The sequence below is a fragment of the Paramormyrops kingsleyae genome, chromosome 9 (genome assembly GCF_048594095.1).
Source record: "Paramormyrops kingsleyae isolate MSU_618 chromosome 9, PKINGS_0.4, whole genome shotgun sequence".
Taxonomy (NCBI): domain Eukaryota; kingdom Metazoa; phylum Chordata; class Actinopteri; order Osteoglossiformes; family Mormyridae; genus Paramormyrops; species Paramormyrops kingsleyae.
In genome coordinates this window covers 16,134,266-16,156,412 of record NC_132805.1, presented here as the reverse complement: position 1 = coordinate 16,156,412, position 22,147 = coordinate 16,134,266, and the positions used below count along the sequence as shown (strand labels likewise).

The following is a 22,147-nucleotide window of genomic DNA, read 5'->3' as shown; positions in this document are numbered from 1 at the left end:
CTAAAGTGTGCCAAGAAAACATCCCCCACACCATTACACCACCACCACCAGCCTGCACAGTGGTAACAAGGCATGATGGATCCATGTTCTCATTCTGTTTACGCCAAATTCTGACTCTACCATTTGAATGTCTCAACAGAAATCGAGACTCATCAGACCAGGCAACATTTTTCCAGTCTTCAACTGTCCAATTTTGGTGAGCTCGTGCAAATGCATAAGAACTCTTTTTCCTATTTGTAGTGGAGATGAGTGGTACCCGGTGGGGTCTTCTGCTGTTGTAGCCCATCCGCCTCAAGGTTGTGCGTGTTGTGGTTTCACAAATGCTTTGCTGCATACCTCGGTTGTAACGAGTGGTTATTTCAGTCAAAGTTGCTCTTCTATCAGCTTGAATCAGTCGGCCCATTCTCCTCTGACCTCTAGCATCAACAAGGCATTTTCGCCCACAGGACTGCCGCATACTGGATGTTTTTTCCTTTGCACACCATTCTTTGTAAACCCTAGAAATGTTTGTGCGTGAAAATCCCAGTAACTGAGCAGATTGTGAAATACTGAGACCGGCCCGTCTGGCACCAACAACCATGCCACGCTCAAAATTGCTTAAATCACCTTTCTTTCCCATTCTGACAATCAGTTTGGAGTTCAGGAGATTGTCTTGACCAGGACCACACCCCTAAATGCATTGAAGCAACTGCCATGTGATTGGTTGATTAGATAATTGCATTAATGAGAAATTGAACAGGTGTTCCTAATAATCCTTTAGGTGAGTGTATATAATACATATATAAAAAATTGAATGCAGAGGACCAATAGGACTCCATGATTCTGGGTGATTCTGGTTTTTTTTTCCACTAAGATTCAGGATTGGGATTTTGTCTCTCGATTCTTGAGAAATAAATTTCTTTATTATCATTCTTATTATTATTATTAGCATTAGCATTACATATTGGCTTTATGAAGATGCAACAAACAATATGTAATGATGCACAAAAGGTAATTAGCATATATGATGTGTACTTTGATACTCAGTCCTTTCATTGTATCATACATTCAGTCAGTACATTTTTACACACATGACTTTGTTGAAAATGTCTAAATGAATCAGTTTTCCAGTATCATACCTGTCACGCCCAGCTCCGTCCAATCCTTCTGTGTGCCATGCCCACCTCGTTACCTCATGTTGATTACCGAGTGTTATCACCTGATACCCGTTCTTTCCTGCTTGTCTTGTGTATTTAGTCCGCGTCTGAGTTAGTTTCCCCAGGTCTGTCATTGACATCGTTTGCTGTGAAGCTCCCCTGTCTGCTTTGTTCCCGTGAATAAATCCTGTTTGACCGTGTTCACGGCTCACTTGCCTGCTTCCCGGATCGCCGGACTCGCAACCTGACCAGACCATTATGATGACATTGTTTGAAAAGATATATATAAAAAAAATTGCATTTAATTTTTGTGTTCCTTATATAACTCACTTTATTTTTTCATTCTAACAGTGTTAAAGGATAATATTTTTGCACACCACACCAGTGTTATCACACTGCGTAATATGATAAGACAGAATAAATTTGAATAAGACAAAATGTTTTCAGAACATTGTTTTGTGCAGGTGTGTAGAAATGAGGAATAGGCAGCAATATGAAAACCTCATAAGGAAACGATAATATAAGCTGCAGTGTGTGATGAACATCTGAAGACAAATTATCAAAATATATTTTCCTAATCCATTGTCTTATACATTTTGTATATTATCATTTTTATTTGGTTTGACTATTAAATGTCATAAAAGCAACTTAGCCTTATTTGATCACATAATACTTTTTGCTTATCTGAGGTGGCGGACAAATCAGAAGTATTTAAGGATCATTTAGAAAGACAGCAGGGTAGTTTTGAGAAATCAGTGGCTCCCCAGGTACTGGTGAAGAGGCTTAAATAGAGTTAGTCGACCTCCTCAATAGTGGGACCTGAAGAAGAGCTGCTGGCGCCCCCGGGGAATCCCCCAGGCATCCCCCCCGGCATGCCACCAGCCCCCTGGTAAAGCTTTGTGATTATAGGATTACACACTTTTTCCAGCTCTTTTTGTTGATGCTCATATTCATCCTTTTCTGCCGTCTGTGAAGTACAGGGGGAGAAGGAGCAGTTAAAATAGTTTGGAATTTAGTAAAAATAATAAAAACAATACAAAAAAGATTTATCATCATCAGAATGAGATAACATCTGTTAATCACCATGTGACTATCAAAGACCTGTGTTTGTGCTGGACCTCTAAGATTACCTGATTCTTGTCCAGCCAGGAAATCACTTCATTGCACTTGTCTATGATCATCTTCTTGTCTTCTGCACTGATCTTGTCCTTCAGCTTCTCATCTTCCACTGTACTCTTCATGTTGAAGGCAAGGGACTCCAACGAGTTCTTGGTCGTGACTTTGTCTCGTTGTACTTCATCTTCAGCACGGTACTGCTCCGCTTCCTGCACCATGCGCTCGATATCTTCCTTTGTCAGTCGACCTGAAAGGAAATACAGGGTGTTTTTACACAGCTACTAACCTAGTCATCAAAGTTCTTTAGAATCTAGGGCTTCTAAAGGAAGATGGTGTTTATTACAAAATGAACTACTATAGTCTATGCAGTGTTTTCTATACTTTTCAGAACACACCATTAGCAGCAGTACTCAACTACTCCTTTTCATCAGCTAGACAGTTAAAGGCAATATACTGAAAGAAACAATATCATTGTACTTCTAACCCATGTGTGTCAACCTCATTTTAGTGAACCTATATAAATAATCAATGGTTTTTTCACATACACAACAAAAGTTACAGAGAAGTTATGCTTAGTAATGCAAATATAAAAAATGTGGTAAAAATAGTGACACTAATGAGTACATACAACAGTAAAAGTATGAGACTTATTTGTACTTTTAATACATTTAAATTAAACTTAAATGTAATCACCCTGATCTGCAAAATCAAAGCAGACACTCCACCTTCTGGTCACTGGGAAATACTACTCCCCCCGCCGCGCCTACTACAGTATGTGCCTTTCGTGACCGTGAAATACGAAATGCATTTTGTACACAAAATTATTTAGTTGACAAAATGCATTTCGTCCACAAAATGATTTTCTTTTATTTAGCTCGAAAGCCATAGCCTATGTTTTATTGATTATAAACGCATATTCAATGATTAGAGGAGCTAAATACGTGGATTTGTCCACTGAATAAAATCATTCCATTAAGAAAACATAACACTATCGATCTGAATATTCATTGATAATATCACAAGACATGTTGGTTATACTATCAAGTTAAATGGTAACTGATTTCTGTATTAATAAAAAACATACCTTTAAAAAACATTCATGAATGTATTTTATATAAGTAATAACAAATAAAACACTATGGAGCTAAATAAACAATAATCTATTAAAACATGTCGGTTGTAGTACCAAGCTGAATGTAAATGATTTCTTAATAATAATAAAAACACACTTTTGCGAAAGATTTGTAATCCTATTTTATTGATGTGAACTCTTGCTGCAGCAGTAACGGTGAGCATGAAATGTATGAGGTACACTGAAAAGGCATTCATGATATTCAGAATCATACTTTATCAAATTTCTCTCATTCAAAAAGCTTCCACTTAATGTCTGTTTTGCCAATTTCATCTACACTCATGTTATGTACCTTTGTCATTGGTGATGGTTATCTTGTTCTCTTTGCCTGTGCTCTTGTCTGCTGCTGACACATTGAGGATGCCATTAGCATCGATGTCAAAGGTCACCTCTATTTGGGGGACACCCCTGGGTGCAGGGGGGATCCCTGTTAGCTCGAATTTTCCCAGAATGTTGTTGTCTTTGGTCATTGCTCGCTCACCCTCATATACCTGAACAAAAACCAGAGGGATACCAGAATATCAATTGAAAGACCAAAACATTCACAAAACACAAAAATAATATCCATTGAATATATAGCTTTGCACAAATTGTATTTAAACCATATCTAAAAGAAAATGGCACACTCAAGATTACTGGTCATGTACAAATTATTTTAAAGACACAAACTTAGTGGCCACCAGATTAAGTACACTACAAGTACGTTTATAGTATCAGGTAGGATGCCGTTCTTACAGAACAACCTGAAATCTTTGAACCATGGATTCAATAAGGTGCTGGAAACTTTCCTTATGAAGTTATCCATAACATTTTTGCTGAACATGATCCAGGTATATAAGATTCTAACAGGTCGGGATGCTGTTCAGCCAAATGGCTATTTCAGTATTAGTTTAAATACTAGAACTCGTGACCATAAGTGGAGATTAGCGGGAGAACATTTTAAAATAAATTTGAGGAAGCACTTCTTTACACAGCGTGTACTTGGAGTATGGAATAGTCTTCCTGCTAGTGTACCGCAAGCTAAAACCCTGGGTTCCTTTAAATCAGAGCTAGATAAGATTTTAACAACTCTGAGCTATTAATTAAGTTCTCCCCAAACGAGCTTGATGGGCCAAATGGCCTCCTCTCTTGTGTAAATTTCTTATGTTTTTATGCTCTTGTAACCTTTAAGTTGGCTTTAATGAATCTGAACCTGAACATTCCCCATGTAAGTAGTCTCTTTCACCCTGAAAACTGCTACTGATTGGATGCTTTTTCTTTTTTTGTTCATCATAGCAGAAACACTGTAACAGGCGAAAATCCCCAACTACACCGCATTTAAAATCATGTATTGAGATACAGCCATGTGATTCTCTGTCTGCAGATATATTTTAGACTTAAGACAAACCACAGACCTGAATAAGTACTCCAGGCTGGTTGTCAGAGTATGTGGTGAAAGTCTGTGTTTGCTTGGTTGGGATGGTGGTATTTCTCTTGATAAGCACAGTCATGACCCCTCCAGCAGTTTCGATGCCCAGAGAGAGAGGTGTCACATCCAGAAGCAGAAGATCCTGGACGTTCTCTGACTTATCACCTGCCAGGATTGCAGCCTGCACAGCTGGGAACAACAATAAAGTAATGTAACTGTATATATCATGAGTGAGTTGATGAATGTTATAATATTACACTGCATTTTTTACATATTGACTATAGGTAAATAATAACAGATATGAGACATACCAGCACCATATGCCACAGCCTCATCTGGGTTGATGCTCTTGTTTAGGTCACGGCCGTTGAAGAAATCTTGCAGCAGCTTCTGGATTTTGGGGATTCGAGTGGAGCCGCCCACTAGGACAATGTCATGGATCTGGGCCTTGTCCATTTTAGCATCCCTAAGAGCTTTTTCCACAGGTTCCAGGGTACCACGGAAAAGGTCAGCGTTGAGCTCCTCAAACCTAGCTCTGGTGATGGAGGTATAGAAATCGGCTCCCTCGTAGAGGGAGTCAATTTCAATACTTGCCTGGGTACTGGAAGACAGGGTTCTCTTGGCCCGCTCACACGCTGTTCGCAAGCGGCGGACTGCTCTCTTGTTGTTGGTGATGTCCTTCTTAAACTTACGCTTGAACTCCCCAATGAAGTGGTTGACCATTCGGTTGTCAAAGTCTTCCCCGCCTAGGTGAGTGTCCCCAGCAGTGGCCTTGACTTCAAAGATCCCGTCTTCAATAGTCAGAATGGACACATCAAATGTTCCCCCACCGAGGTCAAAAATCAGAACATTGCGCTCTGCACCAACCTATGGAAACGTTTTGCATTTGAAAAGGACCACGGATATCATCTGGAGGTCTATGCTTCAAATCAAGATAAATGTACCTTCTTGTCCAGCCCATAGGCAATGGCTGCTGCAGTGGGTTCATTAATGATTCGTAGGACATTCAGCCCAGCAATGGTTCCAGCATCTTTGGTGGCTTGCCGTTGTGAGTCGTTGAAGTATGCAGGTACCGTAACAACTGCATTTGTTATAGACTGACAGTGGAAAAGAACGTTGCAATGTGTTATTTTATGTTGTCTTAGCTAATATTTTAGCCAAATAATAGACTTCGTATAAGTGCATAGATAATTTGCTAAGTAATTAAGTATTTTTCTTTTAAAATAAGTCGCTCTCATTTACAATGCATTTGATCTCTGTATTACAGGTTTTGTATATTTTAGTTAATCATTAAACCGAAAAGTTTTAAAACTTTTCTTTCTGTGTGAACATTTAATGCCTGAACAATATTAATCCATTGATTTGTAGAAAAAAGAATTATGAAATGTATTGCCTGTTTAAATATTGAATTAAATTTGTCTTAATATATGAGTCCTATAGTGATTTCTGTAATTGTAGAAGCTTCACAGGCATACCTTGCCCAAATAGGCTTCAGATATCTCCTTCATTTTTGTAAGCACCATGGAGGAAATTTCCTCAGGAAAGAATGTCTTTGTCTCACCCTTGTACTCCACTTCCATCTTTGGCTTCCCACCATCATTAACCACCTTGAAGGGCCAATGCTTCATATCTGATTGTACAACAGAATCATCGTAGCGCCGACCAATTAGACGCTTGGCATCTAGGATGGGGCAAGGTGGATGAGTAGAAATGTAAATGTTCTTGGTAAACAGTGGGATAATTAAGTTATAGGAATAAATACTTTGTAAAGACAATAATGTGTTTCATTACATATTCAAGATTCAGTTCTTTATTGTCATTGTACATTACAGTGCAACGAGATTGAGATAGCAGCTCCCTGAGTGGTGCAAACAAAACACAAGACAGGACCACACGTGTGACATTTAACAATATGTACAAAATATGGTGTTATGGTAGTTGCCTGTGCCTGTGTGTGTTTATGTCTGTGTCCCCTAGGTGGCGCTGGAGGAAACCTGGGGGGGAAAGATATACAGCGGGGAAAATAAGTATTTGACATATCAGCATTTTTATCAGTAAGGAGATTTCTAAGTGGGCTAAATAAAGTGAAATGACACAGTGTGTTCAATACTTATTCCCTGTGTCATTTCACTTTATTTATTATGATTAAACTTGTATACTTAAATGTTCTGATTTCTTTGTATGAATTCAATATTTGGCTTGATGGCAACATCTGGTGGACATTTTGTGTCAATAGCCCACTTAGAAATCCCCTTACTGATAAAAATGCTGATGTGTCAAATACTTATTTCCCCCGCTGTATAAGTGCTTCCTGGGAGCAAAGGAAGATGAGGGATCTGAACATTTGAGTGGAGAGCTGGAGAGATGGTTTTGGCGGGAGTTGGAATGGAGGCCTTTGTTTGGAGTACTTGAATGTTTGGCTAAGCTTGCTTGGTTAAATTTGTGAGAATAAATTTAATATGCCAAACGCCTTTTCCTTTGTGCCTAATTTTTCTCTTGTTTTGCACTTGGTTAGGAAGAAAGGTTATGTTATTGTATTTTATTTTGGGGTGGATTTAGTGGTGGAGATATATATATATATATATATATATATATATATATATATATATCCACCACTAAATGGATATATCTAGTGTACATTATAGATACCTTCATAATGATTAACTATCAGTGTGGTGCGGTGTGTGTCGGGGCCTAGACTGGTGTGTAACAACAGAATAATCATTAAATATTTACAAAGTACAATGGATAACCAGTATATGGTGGTGTGGTGCATGGGGCACTAGAGTCCTTTAGTGCTTGATTCAGCCTGATTACTGCATGTAACTATGGAATATATAACTACGGAAGCTGAGAGGCTATGAAACGTCATTATTTTTTCTCAAGATAACATACATTGTTTTCTTGTAATAATGGAGAAAACAAACATTGTTTTTTCATGAGAGCAGAATGATTTATTGGGGCAATACAGTGGTTAGCACTGTTGCCTGACTCCTCTGGGATCTACTCTGGCACTACATGTGTGTATTTTGCATGCTCTCCCCGTGTCATTGTGAGGTTTCCTCTAGGTACTCCGGTTTCCCCCCGCAGTCCAAAAACATGCTAATGTGAATCAGAGTTGCCAAATTGTCCACAGGTGTGACTGTGTGTGTGACTGTGTGTGTGTCCTGTGATGGGTTGGTGCCCTGTCCTGGCTTATTCCCTGCCTTGCTCCCTGTCATATAGGATAGGCTCCTAACTGCCATGATTCCACGTTGGACAAGCAGGCACAGATAATGGATGGATGTAATCATGTGGAAAACTGTGTTTTATTAATTAAGCTACACCATAGATCCCTTCATCACTGCCTTGAAAAACAGAAAGATATCAGAGCAAATGCTGAACAAAATGCTAAAAAACAAGTAGTGCACTGTGGCACCAGGCTCATTTAGTTTGTGCCTATAAAGCTGGAGCCTCCCTAATGTTCTTCTTAGATGGCAAACAATAAGGTTTTCTAAATTTTCTAAAGCAAGGCAAGCTGTTTTAACCTTGATTAAATAAAAATATGACAGGCAGTAGCTGTAATATGCTAAACATTAGGCTATATTCGTCCTTGTAATTATTTCCATATCACAAGAAAATGGTATTAAAAATAATGGGTAACACTTTACTTAAAGCAGTCACGTATAATACATTATAGATACCTTCATAATGCATTATAATGTGTCACACCCTGCATTCCTGCCCCCCTCATTCTCTCCCTAGTTTATCTTACCTGTTTATCATATGTCTTACCTCTTGTTTCAGCCCTCACGTGATTCACACCAGATGCAAAAATGTTATGTGACTGCCATGCATTTGCCTAGGTTAGCAGATATTGTGTGATAGCCTTTTGAGATATTTACCAAACACGGTGTTGTTGGGGTTCATGGCCACTTGGTTCTTGGCAGCATCTCCGATCAGCCTTTCAGTGTCGGTGAATGCCACATAACTGGGTGTGGTCCTGTTGCCCTGGTCGTTAGCAATGATTTCCACCTTGCCATGTTGGAAGATGCCCACGCAGGAGTAAGTGGTTCCCAGGTCAATGCCAACAGCTGGACCCTTAGACATCCTGTGCCAAGTTGAAAATTATGAAGTTTTTACTAGTACCACTGAAACCTAACCTACAGTAATCTACAGTATATCATCCAACCTTCAAAGATTCATCCAGTACACAATCACAGAAACATATTACTGTAGATCTTTTTTTTAGTACAGGTACATAGGAATTCTGTGTTTATTACAGAATAATTTTAATAGATCACAGAACTGCAGAATATGCACAAGTGCTAACATGTTCACATATTTTGGCTTAGTGGCTCCCTAGATATGGGTGACTCAGTTAGCATGCTAACATTTAGCTATGTAACTGGTAGCTTAAAGCTCTCCTATGAGAGTTACCAGAGTCATGAAAAATTGTTGCTTTTTGCAACAAATTTATTGTCTCATTATTGTCTCTATTATTTTTTGTTGTATTAATGCTTCTATTAGCATCATAAAGTGCATCTAAAATGTTTTGTGATCTGAATTATTGGTGATATTGTAAGTAATTACTTGCTTTTGAAAGTCTTCGGTATTACAATAATATTTCCATTATGGTATTGTTGAATTTTGAAAGCAGTTTAAAAGTGCTTTGAATAAAGATTTAACATGATACAGGGTTTACAGGAAGATCGTGACTTTTTTGTGGAAAAAAATGCAATATGACATTGAGTGCCTTAGACAGAGAGAAGTTTCATCATGCTGTTTAGTGACCGACATGGACACCACAGAAACCCCTGAGATTGTGTCCTGACCATTGTGCTGCATGCATATTAACAAAAGAGTACAGAGTGCATTGGTGAAATAAAACTAAATTAAGAGGTCATGAGTATCTGATTTGTTTTTAGACCAAGAAATTAGTGGAATAAACTTTGCCATAATATTTTCAGGAAAAACACATGAAAAGCAAATATAGCCATAATATGTGCACATAAGAGAAATAAACCCTGTAACAGTTTTCATTCTAGTATTGCCCCCCCCCCACCCACCTTTTTCCTGAATAAATCTGGAGTCGCTCCTGGGTTAAGGGCCCAGCAATGGTATGATTACTCTGCTAGCAACATGGGTACAGACTTCGAGACAGAGCTACACACTGCCCCATAACACTATGAAAATTAAACCATTTTATAAAATATATATTTGGCCTTGATATTGATCACGTTATGATCCTCAGCCTCTTTTTTTCCACCACATTTAGTGTGACACATTGTTTCTGACATCGGGGCTGAACCCAGATTTGTATCCAGTCAGATGGCCTTTTAGCAGCTCTGTGCTGGCCCTGGGTGTCCCCTGCCGTCAGCACATTCCCCTAAAAAGGGCACTGTTTGTACTCCACTAACAAAGAACTTACTTCATAGTCTATATGCAGTATTCTGGTTAAATCGATTCGAAGCATAATTCTTTCACAGTAACTTGGTTGTGGCCTATTTGACTGAGTGCAGAAATGGATATTTAAAATGATTTTGTTGTTATTCTTATGTGTATTCTGTGATAAGCTGTTCAGCTAACCAATTGTTGTTTAAAACAAACCCACAACTTTTGATTCATAAGCCATATAAATTTAAACCAAAAGTACAATTATATCTCAGATAACTCTTCAAGAAAAAGGCCAAAAATTCAGGAAAATACATATAAAAAGAGGGTGATAATTCAAAATAAGTCTGAAAAAATAGATAAATGTTACATTTGAAGTTTTTTTTTAAAAAGAACCAGTACTAACCAAGTATGGGACTCTTTTTTAGGTAAATTTTAGCATATACAGTATACGTTCAAGACATAAGAACATAAGAATATACAAACGAGAGGAGGCCATTCGGCCCATCGAGATCGCTTGGGGAGAACTTAACTAATAGCTCAGAGTTGTTAAAATCTTATCTAGCTCTGATTTAAAGGAACCCAAGGATTCAGCTTGCACTACATTATCAGGAAGACTATTCCATACTCTGACTACATGCTGTGTAAAGAAGTGCTTCCTTAAATCCAGTTTGAAATGTTCTCCGGCTAATTTCCACCTATGTCCACGAGTTCTTGTATTTGAACTAATGCTGAAGTAACTATTCGGTTGAACAGCATCCAAACCTGTTAGAATCTTATAGACCTGGATCATGTCCCCCCTCAGTCTCCTTAAGGATCTAATTGTGAGCCTACTAGGATTATAGCTGCATGACACGTGTTTGCATTCGAGCGTGATTCTGAGAACTCCATTCTAGAAAGAGTACCATTCTAGAAACAGCTGATGTGGCTCGACTCCAGCCACAAGGGGTGTGGCATGCCCTGCTGCATATCAGCTAAAAACAGCACCAATTCTGTCCATGCCAAATGGGCCTGGCCACTCCCTGCTAGCTCCTCCGCTGCCACCAAAACCTTTTGTGTCAATGCCATGCAATACTAGCCTTATTAACTAAATGTTGTGGAAAAACTGGAAAAACTAAAATGATTGAATCATAAACATTAAATAAGATTTGCTTCATTACATGCAGTTAAGCTGCTACAACAAACTGTAAGGGTATGCAATTAATACTTTGCAAAAAACGGAATCTGAGTTTAGTTTTAAAAACTGAAAATAAAAATAAGCAATGATTCATATATTTAAAAACAAAACTATGAATGCTAATGGACAATGGAAAAAATCCAATAAAATCCAAATACAATAAAGATTGTTTTTAAGTAATTTGCAGAAAGACAGAAGCCCAGCCGTTTATCCCTATAACTTGACAGCAGTGTCCATTGTTATGATACAAAACCAACACAAGGAGCGATTGTTATTAGGGGGGTGCAGACCATCACCCAGCATTTTTAAAGTATTTATGCTCTCTTGTGGGTTCTCTGGGGAGGAAGAATGGTTAAATATGCAAGGATCATAATGCTGAATGAATTTGTGCTTACAAAATAAAATCTGCCTTCTATTGTTGTCAACCGAGACTTCATCTTACTGAATACATTCACACATAATGTTTCTGTTGCACAAACTGTATATATTTATTCACACATTTTTTTGTAAATTTTATGGAGAATCTACTATTATAGCAAATGTGTACAATACAATGATTGTGCTTGAATCGTGCAGTGATTCTTTACGAAAAAGAATATATACCAAAACATGAAAGATGAAAGCACAGCAGCATCTATCAAACAGTAGCCTTGGAAATCAAACTTACAGAATGAAAATGATTTTCAAAGCTAATGTATTGCCTTGGCTGTGTCACCTTCAAACTTTTTTAAGCAGTTGTTTTAATCAAGCTTATTTCAAATAACTGTTATAAAACAGCTAAACAATTTGGAAAAAAATTTTTTTTTAGAAGTTCTCATTTGGTCACTTTTCACCCAAACATGACAGACATTTATCTTACTAGAATTTTCCACAGCTTAACCAACAGAAGCATGCAAGAGCTGCTCCCTTTGGCAAAGGCGGAATGTTTTCTGTCATTTGCCAACAAGCAAAGCAAAGACCAAACTTCCCCAGTAGCTAAAGCTTGGGTTCTTGTAAATGAAGCGTTACCTTGTTTGGCCAGTTGTATTAGATTTGGATGATTACAGCAGTAAGCTTTTCGCCCACACACTAGCCAGTGGTCTGCCTTGGTCCAAACCGTGTTCACTCTCTGTGTTTGGAAAGTGGATGTGTTGCTCTCAGAGTCTTGCACTGTGCAGCCCTGTGTATATACAAGCACCGAGGACTGAAATTCCTCTGGCACTCAGCTGACGCACAGAAAGTTCCAGGCCTGCTTCTGTTTAGCTCACACACTCCAGCACCCAATAGGAGGGCAGATACCAGCCCCGTCACAGCGAATGAGAATGGAAATGCTGCAGAAGGGGATAGTCACTTCGTAGTCCTGCAGTAAGTGGCACTGAGGGTGGGGGGGCTTCCCCAACAGTTATAAGGCAATTTAAAATGGTTGAAGAAACAAGTAGCCCTTCTTGTAGTAATGGTATGAAAACTACATTTATTGAATGTTAAGAAACTGCAGGTTTCATTCGTTTGTGTAAAAGCCCCTGTAGCTCTCTACTGGACAAGCAATTAGAAGACTGATAAAGGGATGAATGGAGACTTAAAAGAACGCTGTTGTCATTTACAGATAATTTTTTTATAAACGGACTGAAAATTATGTAGGAGACAAAAATAGCAGCAAATTTTAATCATGGTGTCTTTTATTGATAACACCAACCTGACACGTAATCCAGCAGAAATGGTACAAGATAAATGTTATCATGTTTGAATCAGTATAATACTGCTTAATGCTGTAAAAGTGATCCTAAAATAAATCCCTCTTCTTGTCCTCACTTTCAGTAACTGCTTACACATACCAAAAGATTTCTAAGACTGACTTTAGAGCAATTATAACAGGTGCATCACAGCCAAACCCTTCAAACCTTTTCCAGCATGATCCATCCACACGCTGCCATGTAAAAAGCATATTCCCAGAGGAACATACATTGGAATCACACTAAAATCCACAGCATAAATGAGTAATGATTTTAGACAATTTAATTACAATAATCTACATATAATAGTTATGAGACATCCCACATTCACAAGCATTACATTTGCCCAACAGTATGATCATAATTACACAGCCTTCGATTTTCTATAAGTGTGAATGGGAAATAGACACCATGGGGCTCCATTTATGTTCTTTACAACCTTAAGGGAGGTCAGTGGGGAACTCTGTGCCATGGCTATTTTTGTGTAGTTGACATATAAGCAGAGGTCTGGACTCTTCTGGAACAAGTGCCACCCAGCCCTAGTTTTTCTATTTCAGGAACGGAAGCTTGGCATATGAAGCTCGTGCTAATATTAAATCTGCAGTAAGTGATGCATGGTCACCTACTGCCTGACTGAAGAATCATGCATCCAACTGAAGCTTCTTATATATTGTTACAAACTTTGAAAAAGTGATTTCACTATTAATTTTACTGATGATCATATGACAGTCTGAAGTATATTATATATTACACATTATTAATTTAGCAGGTGTTTCTAACTAAAGTGAAATACATTGTCTTTGTTCTGAGAAAGCAGGGTGAGACAATCCCTGTAGCAATTGGGGGTTAAGGGTTTTGCTCAGGGGTCTCATGATGAAATCACTCTGTTGACCCTAGGATTTGAACTGGAAACCTTCCAATCACAAGCACAGCACTCTAACTCATTGAACCGCACACCATGGGTTCTGTTACGTTCAGCAAAATAAGGAGGTAATGCCCACGACCTTTCTTTCAACTCTGTGTAACACTCAAAATGGTGTTATGTCCCCATTAGTCCAGGGATATTAACATATGTTCATAGTTGCAAGAGAGCACAGGAAAGACAGGAGTTTCTAGAAAAGCAGCACTGGTTCCACCCTTGCAACAGACATGGTCTGCCCTCAGGAGAAGAAGCTGCGAAGGTGCTGGATGAAAGGCTCCTCTTTATTCTTGACAGGCTGGTAGGGCCCATTCCAGGGGTCGCAGGCAGATCGCTTACAGTAGTTGTAGACGTGTTCCTCTGCCTTCTTCAAGGTATAATTCAGATCCAACATGCCCTGTAGGCTTCATGGGAACAGGGAGAAAAGTAGAGAGTTAGCTGGAGAATTACAGCAGGGGCAAAAAGGAAAAGGGATTAAGGATCTGCTAGTCAACATGAAACATACTGAAATTTCAATACTAATCACAATTGTGAAAGTATTTTTCACTCAGTTCCAAGTCTCTCTCTCTCTCTCTCACACACACACACACACACACCTGTTAGCAAAATGGATCAGCTGTGACTCATTTTGACACTTGAGGAGTGTCTCTCTGTGCTCCAATAAAATTGTGGCGCAGATGAACAGCTCAAACGTGAACTCCTGGTTGATGCCAGTCCGTTCTAATACTGGTTTGTTCTCTAGTTTCATGCAAATGACAAAGAGATATACACAACAAGTTAAAATCCAGAACTGTCAAATTATCATGTATTTGTTTAAATTTTCAGGAACTGATTATCTACTTGCTTTTGGTTTAAACAAGACAACTTGCACAAAATGTAGCCAAGACGACTTACATTTTATATTAAAGGTGGTATTATAATCATGATCAGTATGACTACAGTACAGGTGGAGTATTGATATATAATTCTATGCAGTTTTTGAATAAAATTGTATTCAGTACCTTGAAAACAAGGATATAAACATAAAATAACTATAAATTGCTACCATGAACTTGGGCTGAAGATTGAAAGTCTCCCCTTTAAGTTTAAGGTTAATGCGTGATTTTTACTCAGAATAGGAAGAACAGCTGTCTTTTGTGAAAGGACCTAACCAAGGCTGTACTTGCAGGCCAGCCGTTCCTGATACCAAGCCTTCTCCACCTGCTGAGAGATGAGCTCTAGGTGGTTACAGCTCAGGATCTCAAAGAGCCTCAGGGCATCGATGTGTTCAAACTCCCGCTGGAAGCCCAGCAGCAGCCACCTGGGCAGCGAACAGAAAGATACAGGATGAGGACGACAGGAGATGTGAAAAATTAAGCTGACAGGAATCAATCACATGATTCCAGTGTATTAACTATCCATTACAGCAGACCTGCTCTAAACAAACATTGTGCTGCAAATACAGCCAATTAGAAAAATATAGCAACGCATGTCTACACATTCACATAAAAAACAATAACCTATACTGTGGCAACACATGTACCCCACAATAATACAGTGTACTAGAGTACAATTTAGCTGAACACAAAAACCAAACAATTCTTTTATTTATTTATTTAAGATATAGTCTGATGTTTAGTCTCACATAGAAAAAAAGAGTAACACTTTACTCAAAGCAGTCGTGTATAATGCATTACAGGTGCCTTCACAATGCATCATAATGCATTCATGAAGTATCATAATCACAGCCATAACTATCTATAAAAAGGCATAACACATTATAGCAATGTTTATTATGCATTATGAATGATCTGTGAAGTTCACATCTATAATGCACTATAAATACCTTCATAAGGAGTACAAAGCATCCTTAATTTTTATATTATTATAATATATTTTGAAGGTCTATCTTTAAGTTGAATTTCAGAAAGTCAGAAACATAATAATTCAGTACACAACAATAATAACAATAATAATAATAATATAGTAATAATAAAACTACATACGGAACTGTACTGTACACTGAGCAAATGAACCACGGAAGCTATGTAATATTATCATGAAAATCACAAAGTAATGCATGCATTTGTTACCAATTATTGTAATTAACCCAATTTTTAAATATATATAATAGGCTTTATGGCAGTCCTTTCATGAGTACGAGTTGTCTGTAAGTCGAGCTTTCTCAACCTGGGCACTGCCTGTACTGCTAATGCTGAAAATGGCAAAATGGACCATTTTGTACATGACTGAAGATTATGGGTTATACAAAACAATAAAACAGCTCAAATGACCAAACTAGATATCTAGCTGTTTACACAAGATTAATGACATTGTTTTGCTTTGTGTAAGGTAGATAGAAGCGAAACACAAAAAAACCAAAGCAAAGTTACAATTAGCATAAGGGTGGGGGCTACCTGTGGCAGAAGGTGAGCTTATCCATGCTGTCCGTGACCAAATGAGCGTGGAGCTGGGGGTCCAGCTCCTTCAGTAGCTCGGCCTCTAGCTCTAAGCGGTGTACAGTAGCACCATATTTACAACAATACACAATTGCAACATATCAAAATGTTACACATTTTCAGAATTCCATCCATCTGCACTATATTGCCAAAAGTACTGGGACACCCCTCCAAATCATTGAATTCATAAGTGCCAATCACTTCCATAACCACAGGTATTTAAAATCAAGCACCTAGGCATGCAGACTGCTTCTACAAACATTTGCGAAAGAATTGGTCGCTCTTACAAGCTTAGTGAATTCAAGCGTGGTACCAAGATAGGATGCCACCTGTGCAATAAGTACATTTGTGAAATTTCCTCACTACTAAATAGTGCGTGGTTAATTGTTAGTTGTATTATAACAAAGTGAAAGCAATTCAGCCATGAAGTGGTAGGCCATGTAAAATCACAGAGCGGGGACAATGCATGCTGAGGCACACAGTGTGCAGAAGTCACCAACTGTCTGCAGAGTGAATAGCTACAGACCTCCAAAGTTTGTGTGGTCTTCAGATTAGCTCAAGAACAGCGCGTAGAGAACTTCATGGAATGGGTTTCCATGGCTGAACAGCTGCATCCAAGCCTTATATCACCAAGTGCAATGCAAAGAGTAGGATGCAGTGCTGTAAAGCACACCGACACCAGACTATAGAGCAGTCCGTGTTCACTGGAGAGACTAATCATGTTTCTCTGTCTGGCAATCCAATGGAAGAGTCTGGGTTTGGTGGTTGCCAGGAGAATGGTACTTGCCTGACTGTATTCTGCTAAGTGAAAGGAACTCAATTACCATTTTGGGTAATTTCACTTTGGGGATGGTCCCTTCCTATTCCAACATGACTGCGCACCAGTGCAGAAATCAAGGTTCATAAGGACATGGAGCGTGTCTGGTGTGGAAGAACTTGACTGGCCTGCACAGACCCCTGACCTCAACCCGATAAAACACCTTTGGGATGAATTAGAGTGGAGACTGCAAGCCAAGCCTTCTCGTACAACATCAGTGCCTGACCTCACAAATGCTGTCCTGGAAGAATGGTCAAAATTCCCATAAATACACTCCTAAACCTTGTGGACAGGCTTCCCAGAAGAGTAGAAGCTGTTATAGCTGTAAAGGGTGGGCCAACTCCATATTAAAGCCTATGTATTAAGAATGGGATGTCATTAAAGTTCATGTCTGTGTAAAGGCAGGTGCCCCGATCCTTTTGGCAATATAGTGTATCTTCCAACTTTTTATCCAGGGATGGGGGGTATGCAATTTATTTCCAATCACACCAATCTTCCGATTAAACACACCAATCTTCCGATGCAGGCCATCTGCACAAAAGTCCCGAGAGAACCTCTCCATGTAGCAGGAGAAGCTCCAGTAGGTGTCCACCTCAGAGTCCATGACCTCCAGGAACCGGCTGCATAGATCATTCATTCCTTGGGCATAACTGACCTCTGAGCCCATGGCAATACAGAACAGAAGTAGAAATACATTTTATGTGATTATGAAGTCAAATTGGTTCATGATAAAAAGCATCAATGCCCAACGTTGACAAGGATTAAAAAATGTACAGAGATGACCAGAATTCTGGTTTTTAATTATCTATTAAATAACATTCACTGTTTCCAATAATTATAGATTAAAATTATTATTAAATGAAAGAAGAGCTTAATATCTTGAATGATAAAACAACAAACAACCCAACCACCTGCAGAGACATTCTGAAGCCTATCAAATGTACCAAGGCAAGAATACACACTGTATTGCACTTTAAGAACTGGCGTAGTCAGAAATAATGGCATTGTATTGCCCATCTAATCCACACTCATCCCACACTTACCAACTTGTACAATTCTTAGAAGTACTGAATGTATCTCAGGGAAATGTGAAAGTTAATGTGTGTTTTTACCTGAATCCTGTCTTAGTCATGATATGCAGTTCTGAAAGTATACACATTCATTTATTGCACATTCCACCTTTATGACAACTTTCTTACTAATTAGCTGGTTACTTGTACTCCTTTATGCATGTTTTAATGTCCATGTTTAGTGTCATTTATATATTTCTATTCTATTTTTTTCCCCACAATGACTGAAATTTTGTAGCATAACAATAATAACTGTAATAGACACACTAATGGGATATAAAGAGGTCTGGTCTTGCTTTCCTTTAATATGCTCACGAAATACTCAATTTGGCTCACCATTGCACAGCCTGAAACTACGGGAGAAATCGCATCTGATATTGGTCCGAAACGGCATTTGATTTTTCAATGCACAGTGATTGCCCAGTTTACTAGATGGGTACGAACTGTAATCCCAGTATTGAGCTGTAATACCAGTATTGACAGTAAACATGATATTTAAAAAAAGAAATATCAATACTGTGTTAATAATTCACATGATAATATCATGAATGATCCAGCATCAGTAACTATCAGATTCATACTCCAACATAACAGTATTGCTCCTTAACGCTGATTTCCACCAGTGCTTAATTGTAAACTCTGAGGTGCCAGAGCTCATAAAGAGCACATAGGCCAACTGCAACCACCGTTATATGAGAAAGTGGAGCACACTGTCTTTGAACGACATCACACACACAATAATAATGGGCTGTTAATTACTTAAATACATAATGCAATATTTTTATTAACATTATTGACTGTTAGTTACATAAAACTGAAAGATAGACCTATCCCATTAGATGAGTTTAATGGTCCAGAAGGTAATGTAATCTATTATGTTTTTACATTTACAGCAAAATACAGTGATCACTTTATTGTTTTGTGACATTTAATTGGTGTTAATGATTTTGCTGGCTGAAAAAAAAATCCATTTTCTTTGCTTGTCATTTTAAGTGTTCATTCTGCTCATCAGTTTCCAGTATTTTGATCAATACTATTGCCTAAATATCCCATATCTTACTCGTTTATTTCCATCAGTTTAAATTGCTGCAATCCAGCAACATGGTATTTTGGTGTACTTATGAATATGTTTCACTCTGAACTGGAATATGAAGTTTCACATATTTCATATTTGTTGCAGCCACATTTATTTCACTCCAAATTAGTGGGATCAGATTAAAAAAAATGTAAAACATTTAAAACGAACTGATATAACTATGCGGCGTTGCTTTAATTTCAGTGCCACTTGTCTCAAAATTTGATCAGGTCTGGATCTTCACTGTTACATGTCTGCAAAGATTGAAAAAGATCAGTCAAATACTTTGATGGTTGTCATGCTAAAGGGATCCAATGTCTGAAACTGCCATTTTTTTGGAATGAATATATGATGCTGCATCAATTTGCTCAAAATTCGATCACTTCTAGTTAGGGCTGCACGATTTATCGATTTCAAATCGAAATCGCGATTTGAAACAACGCGATTAGCAAGTCGCAAAGATCGCGATTTAGGATACACATTATACAGCATGTCGGACCCAGGGTTTAAAACTGCTGTGAGAAATTCATGCCGTGCTCCCTGTGTGACAGTCATTCTCACCAATCACAAGCGCCGTGCTTCTCGCGTGCCAGTCATGCTCACCAATCAGAAGTGGCCCAAGAAGGCGAATAGGCCCACAAACAGCAAACACATGAAACCCAAGGAAAATGTTACATTTGCGGGGCGGAAAAATACTGATTCCGCTACTGAGCTATAAGTGAATTGCCTTCCTATTTCATGGTCCGAGATTGTTTCAGAAAGGTCCTATCATCAATAGAACTGGCGAGCTCCTTTTAAACACCAGCTGCAATATATACACTCACCTAAAGGATTATTAGGAACACCATACTAATACGGTGTATGACCCGCTTTCGCCTTTAGAACTGCCTTAATTCTACGTGGCATTGATTCAACAAGGTGCTGAAAGCATTCTTTAGAAATGTTGGCCCATATTGATAGGATAGCATCTTGCAGTTGATGGAGATTTGTGGGATGCACATCCAGGGCACGAAGCTCCCGTTCCACCACATCCCAAAGATGCTCTATTGGGTTGAGATCTGGTGACTGTGAGGGCCATTTTAGTACAGTGAACTCATTGTCATGTTCAAGAAACCAACTTGAAATGATTCGAGCTTTGTGACATGGTGCATTATCCTGCTAGAAGTAGCCATCAGAGGATGGGTACATGGTGGTCATAAAGGGATGGACATGGTCAGAAACAATGCTCAGGTAGGCCGTGGCATTTAAACGATGCCCAATTGGCACTATGGGGCCTAAAGTGTGCCAAGAAAACATCCCCCACACCATTACACCACCACCACCAGCCTGCACAGTGGTAACAAGGCATGATGGATCCATGTTCTCATTCTGTTTACGCCAAATTCTGACTCAACCATTTGAATGTCTCAACAGAAATCGAGACTCATCAGACCAGGCAACATTTTTCCAGTCTTCAACTGTCCAATTTTGGTGAGCTCGTGCAAATTGTAGCCTCTTTTTCCTATTTGTAGTGGAGATGAGTGGTACCCGGTGGGGTCTTCTGCTGTTGTAGCCCATCCGCCTCAAGGTTGTGCGTGTTGTGGCTTCACAAATGCTTTGCTGCATACCTCGGTTGTAACGAGTGGTTATTTCAGTCAAAGTTGCTCTTCTATCAGCTTGAATCAGTCGGCCCATTCTCCTCTGACCTCTAGCATCAACAAGGCATTTTCGCCCACAGGACTGCCGCATACTGGATGTTTTTCCCTTTAAACCCACAATACAGTCGTGTTTGTCATATGTTATTGTGCTTATTAAATTGAAGTGTTTTCAAAGATTAATCCCACAACAGTACTAAAATAAAAGTCCTGCTTTAACATAAATACTAAAAGAATAGATCGCTTTAATCGCTATTACAGTTGAGTATGGGCACGCAGTCTTATTTAGAAAACATACAAAAAGAGACGCATATAGTGCTTAATCATTCGTTTTGTATTTGTCCGAGTAACAAAGCAAAGGAATGATAAGGTGCTTCAGTCGAAAACTGCATTTTACTTCTCATTTAAAATAAAATGCAGGGTTGGTAACTTTGGTCAGCTGCATGGAGTAAGATTTTCTGTTCTCGGTTCTACACACACATTTACATGTATGTAAGTTTTATTATAATTGTAAATAATCTGTAGGGTTTGCAAACTACTGTAATGTTTTTGATGCAGCTAATTTTCAGTTCAGAATGGAATATACAGTCATTGACAAAAGTCTTGTCACATAAGGACATAGTAACTTAAAAAGGCATATAACTTTATTTCTAATCAATCAATTGTTACAATGAATGGATCAATTTAATGCCAAGGGTTTTCACATTAATAACTGGGTGCAAAATGAAACAGTCAAAAAGTGTCCTGATGTTCACAGCTTCTTAAAGTCCATAACATAGGGTGACCAGATAATCCATGTCAGGGAGGACACTCTGAGCTAGGACAGGAATTGTAAATTACCATTTCAATTAAACGGACCTGGATTTCACTTGAGCACTGAGTTCTTGCTGTGTGCTGATTGGTCAGTCTCCTATAATCATGCATGTGTCACTAATGTTAATGTGAAACAGCTGGATGAGTCTTTCAGTCAAGGAAATAAACCAGTCAAAGCACAAGAAGAGCTGAACTAATTAGCCGAGCACAGGAGCCTTTCAATTTGAAAGTAGTTTGTAAAACCTGAAGTAGCTCAAAGTGTCCTCCCTGACATGGATTATCTGGTCACCCTACATAACACCTGTTTTTGCAAGGACAAAAGTCTTGTCA

The 22,147-nt window shown here is 38.6% G+C and overlaps 2 protein-coding genes across 6 annotated transcripts in view; both read right to left on the bottom strand.

Annotated features, from left to right (window-relative positions):
* Positions 1 to 861: 861 nt before the first annotated feature.
* On the bottom strand, positions 862 to 12,546 carry hsc70 (heat shock cognate 70). The gene is made up of 9 exons (XM_023792244.2): positions 12,351 to 12,546; positions 8,677 to 8,882; positions 6,268 to 6,473; positions 5,737 to 5,889; positions 5,104 to 5,659; positions 4,779 to 4,981; positions 3,677 to 3,875; positions 2,267 to 2,499; positions 862 to 2,103 (listed from the first exon to the last, which is right to left on the bottom strand). Exons 2-9 carry the CDS (start codon positions 8,879 to 8,881, stop codon positions 1,930 to 1,932), a joined length of 1,929 nt encoding a protein of 642 aa, XP_023648012.1. The 5' UTR covers position 8,882; positions 12,351 to 12,546; the 3' UTR covers positions 862 to 1,929.
* Positions 12,547 to 12,998: 452 nt separating this feature from the next.
* Positions 12,999 to 22,147, bottom strand: part of LOC111833703 (TBC1 domain family member 15) — a 78,637-nt gene continuing 69,488 nt past the window's right edge. For 4 of the 5 annotated variants that reach the window (XM_072716422.1, XM_072716424.1, XM_072716425.1 and 1 more), the window contains 5 exons: positions 17,736 to 17,882; positions 16,367 to 16,457; positions 15,122 to 15,270; positions 14,567 to 14,708; positions 12,999 to 14,374 (listed from right to left, as the gene is read on the bottom strand). In XM_072716422.1, coding sequence (XP_072572523.1) covers positions 14,212 to 14,374; positions 14,567 to 14,708; positions 15,122 to 15,270; positions 16,367 to 16,457; positions 17,736 to 17,882 — 692 coding nt within the window. In that variant the 3' untranslated portion in view covers positions 12,999 to 14,211. The remainder of the gene's footprint in view (positions 14,375 to 14,566; positions 14,709 to 15,121; positions 15,271 to 16,366; positions 16,458 to 17,735; positions 17,883 to 22,147) is intronic. The other variant, XM_072716423.1, reaches the window with a different exon arrangement.

Excerpts from the sequence above, each read along its gene's own strand:
- hsc70 (XM_023792244.2), bottom strand. The coding sequence starts at position 8,881 with ATGTCTAAGGGTCCAGCTGTTGGCATTGACCTGGGAACCACTTACTCC. Across the intron at positions 6,474-8,676 it reads CCCCAACAACACCGTGTTTG|ATGCCAAGCGTCTAATTGGT; the intron begins GTAAATATCTCA and ends GCCCCATCCTAG. Across the intron at positions 5,890-6,267 it reads CTGAAGCCTATTTGGGCAAG|TCTATAACAAATGCAGTTGT; the intron begins GTATGCCTGTGA and ends TTCCACTGTCAG.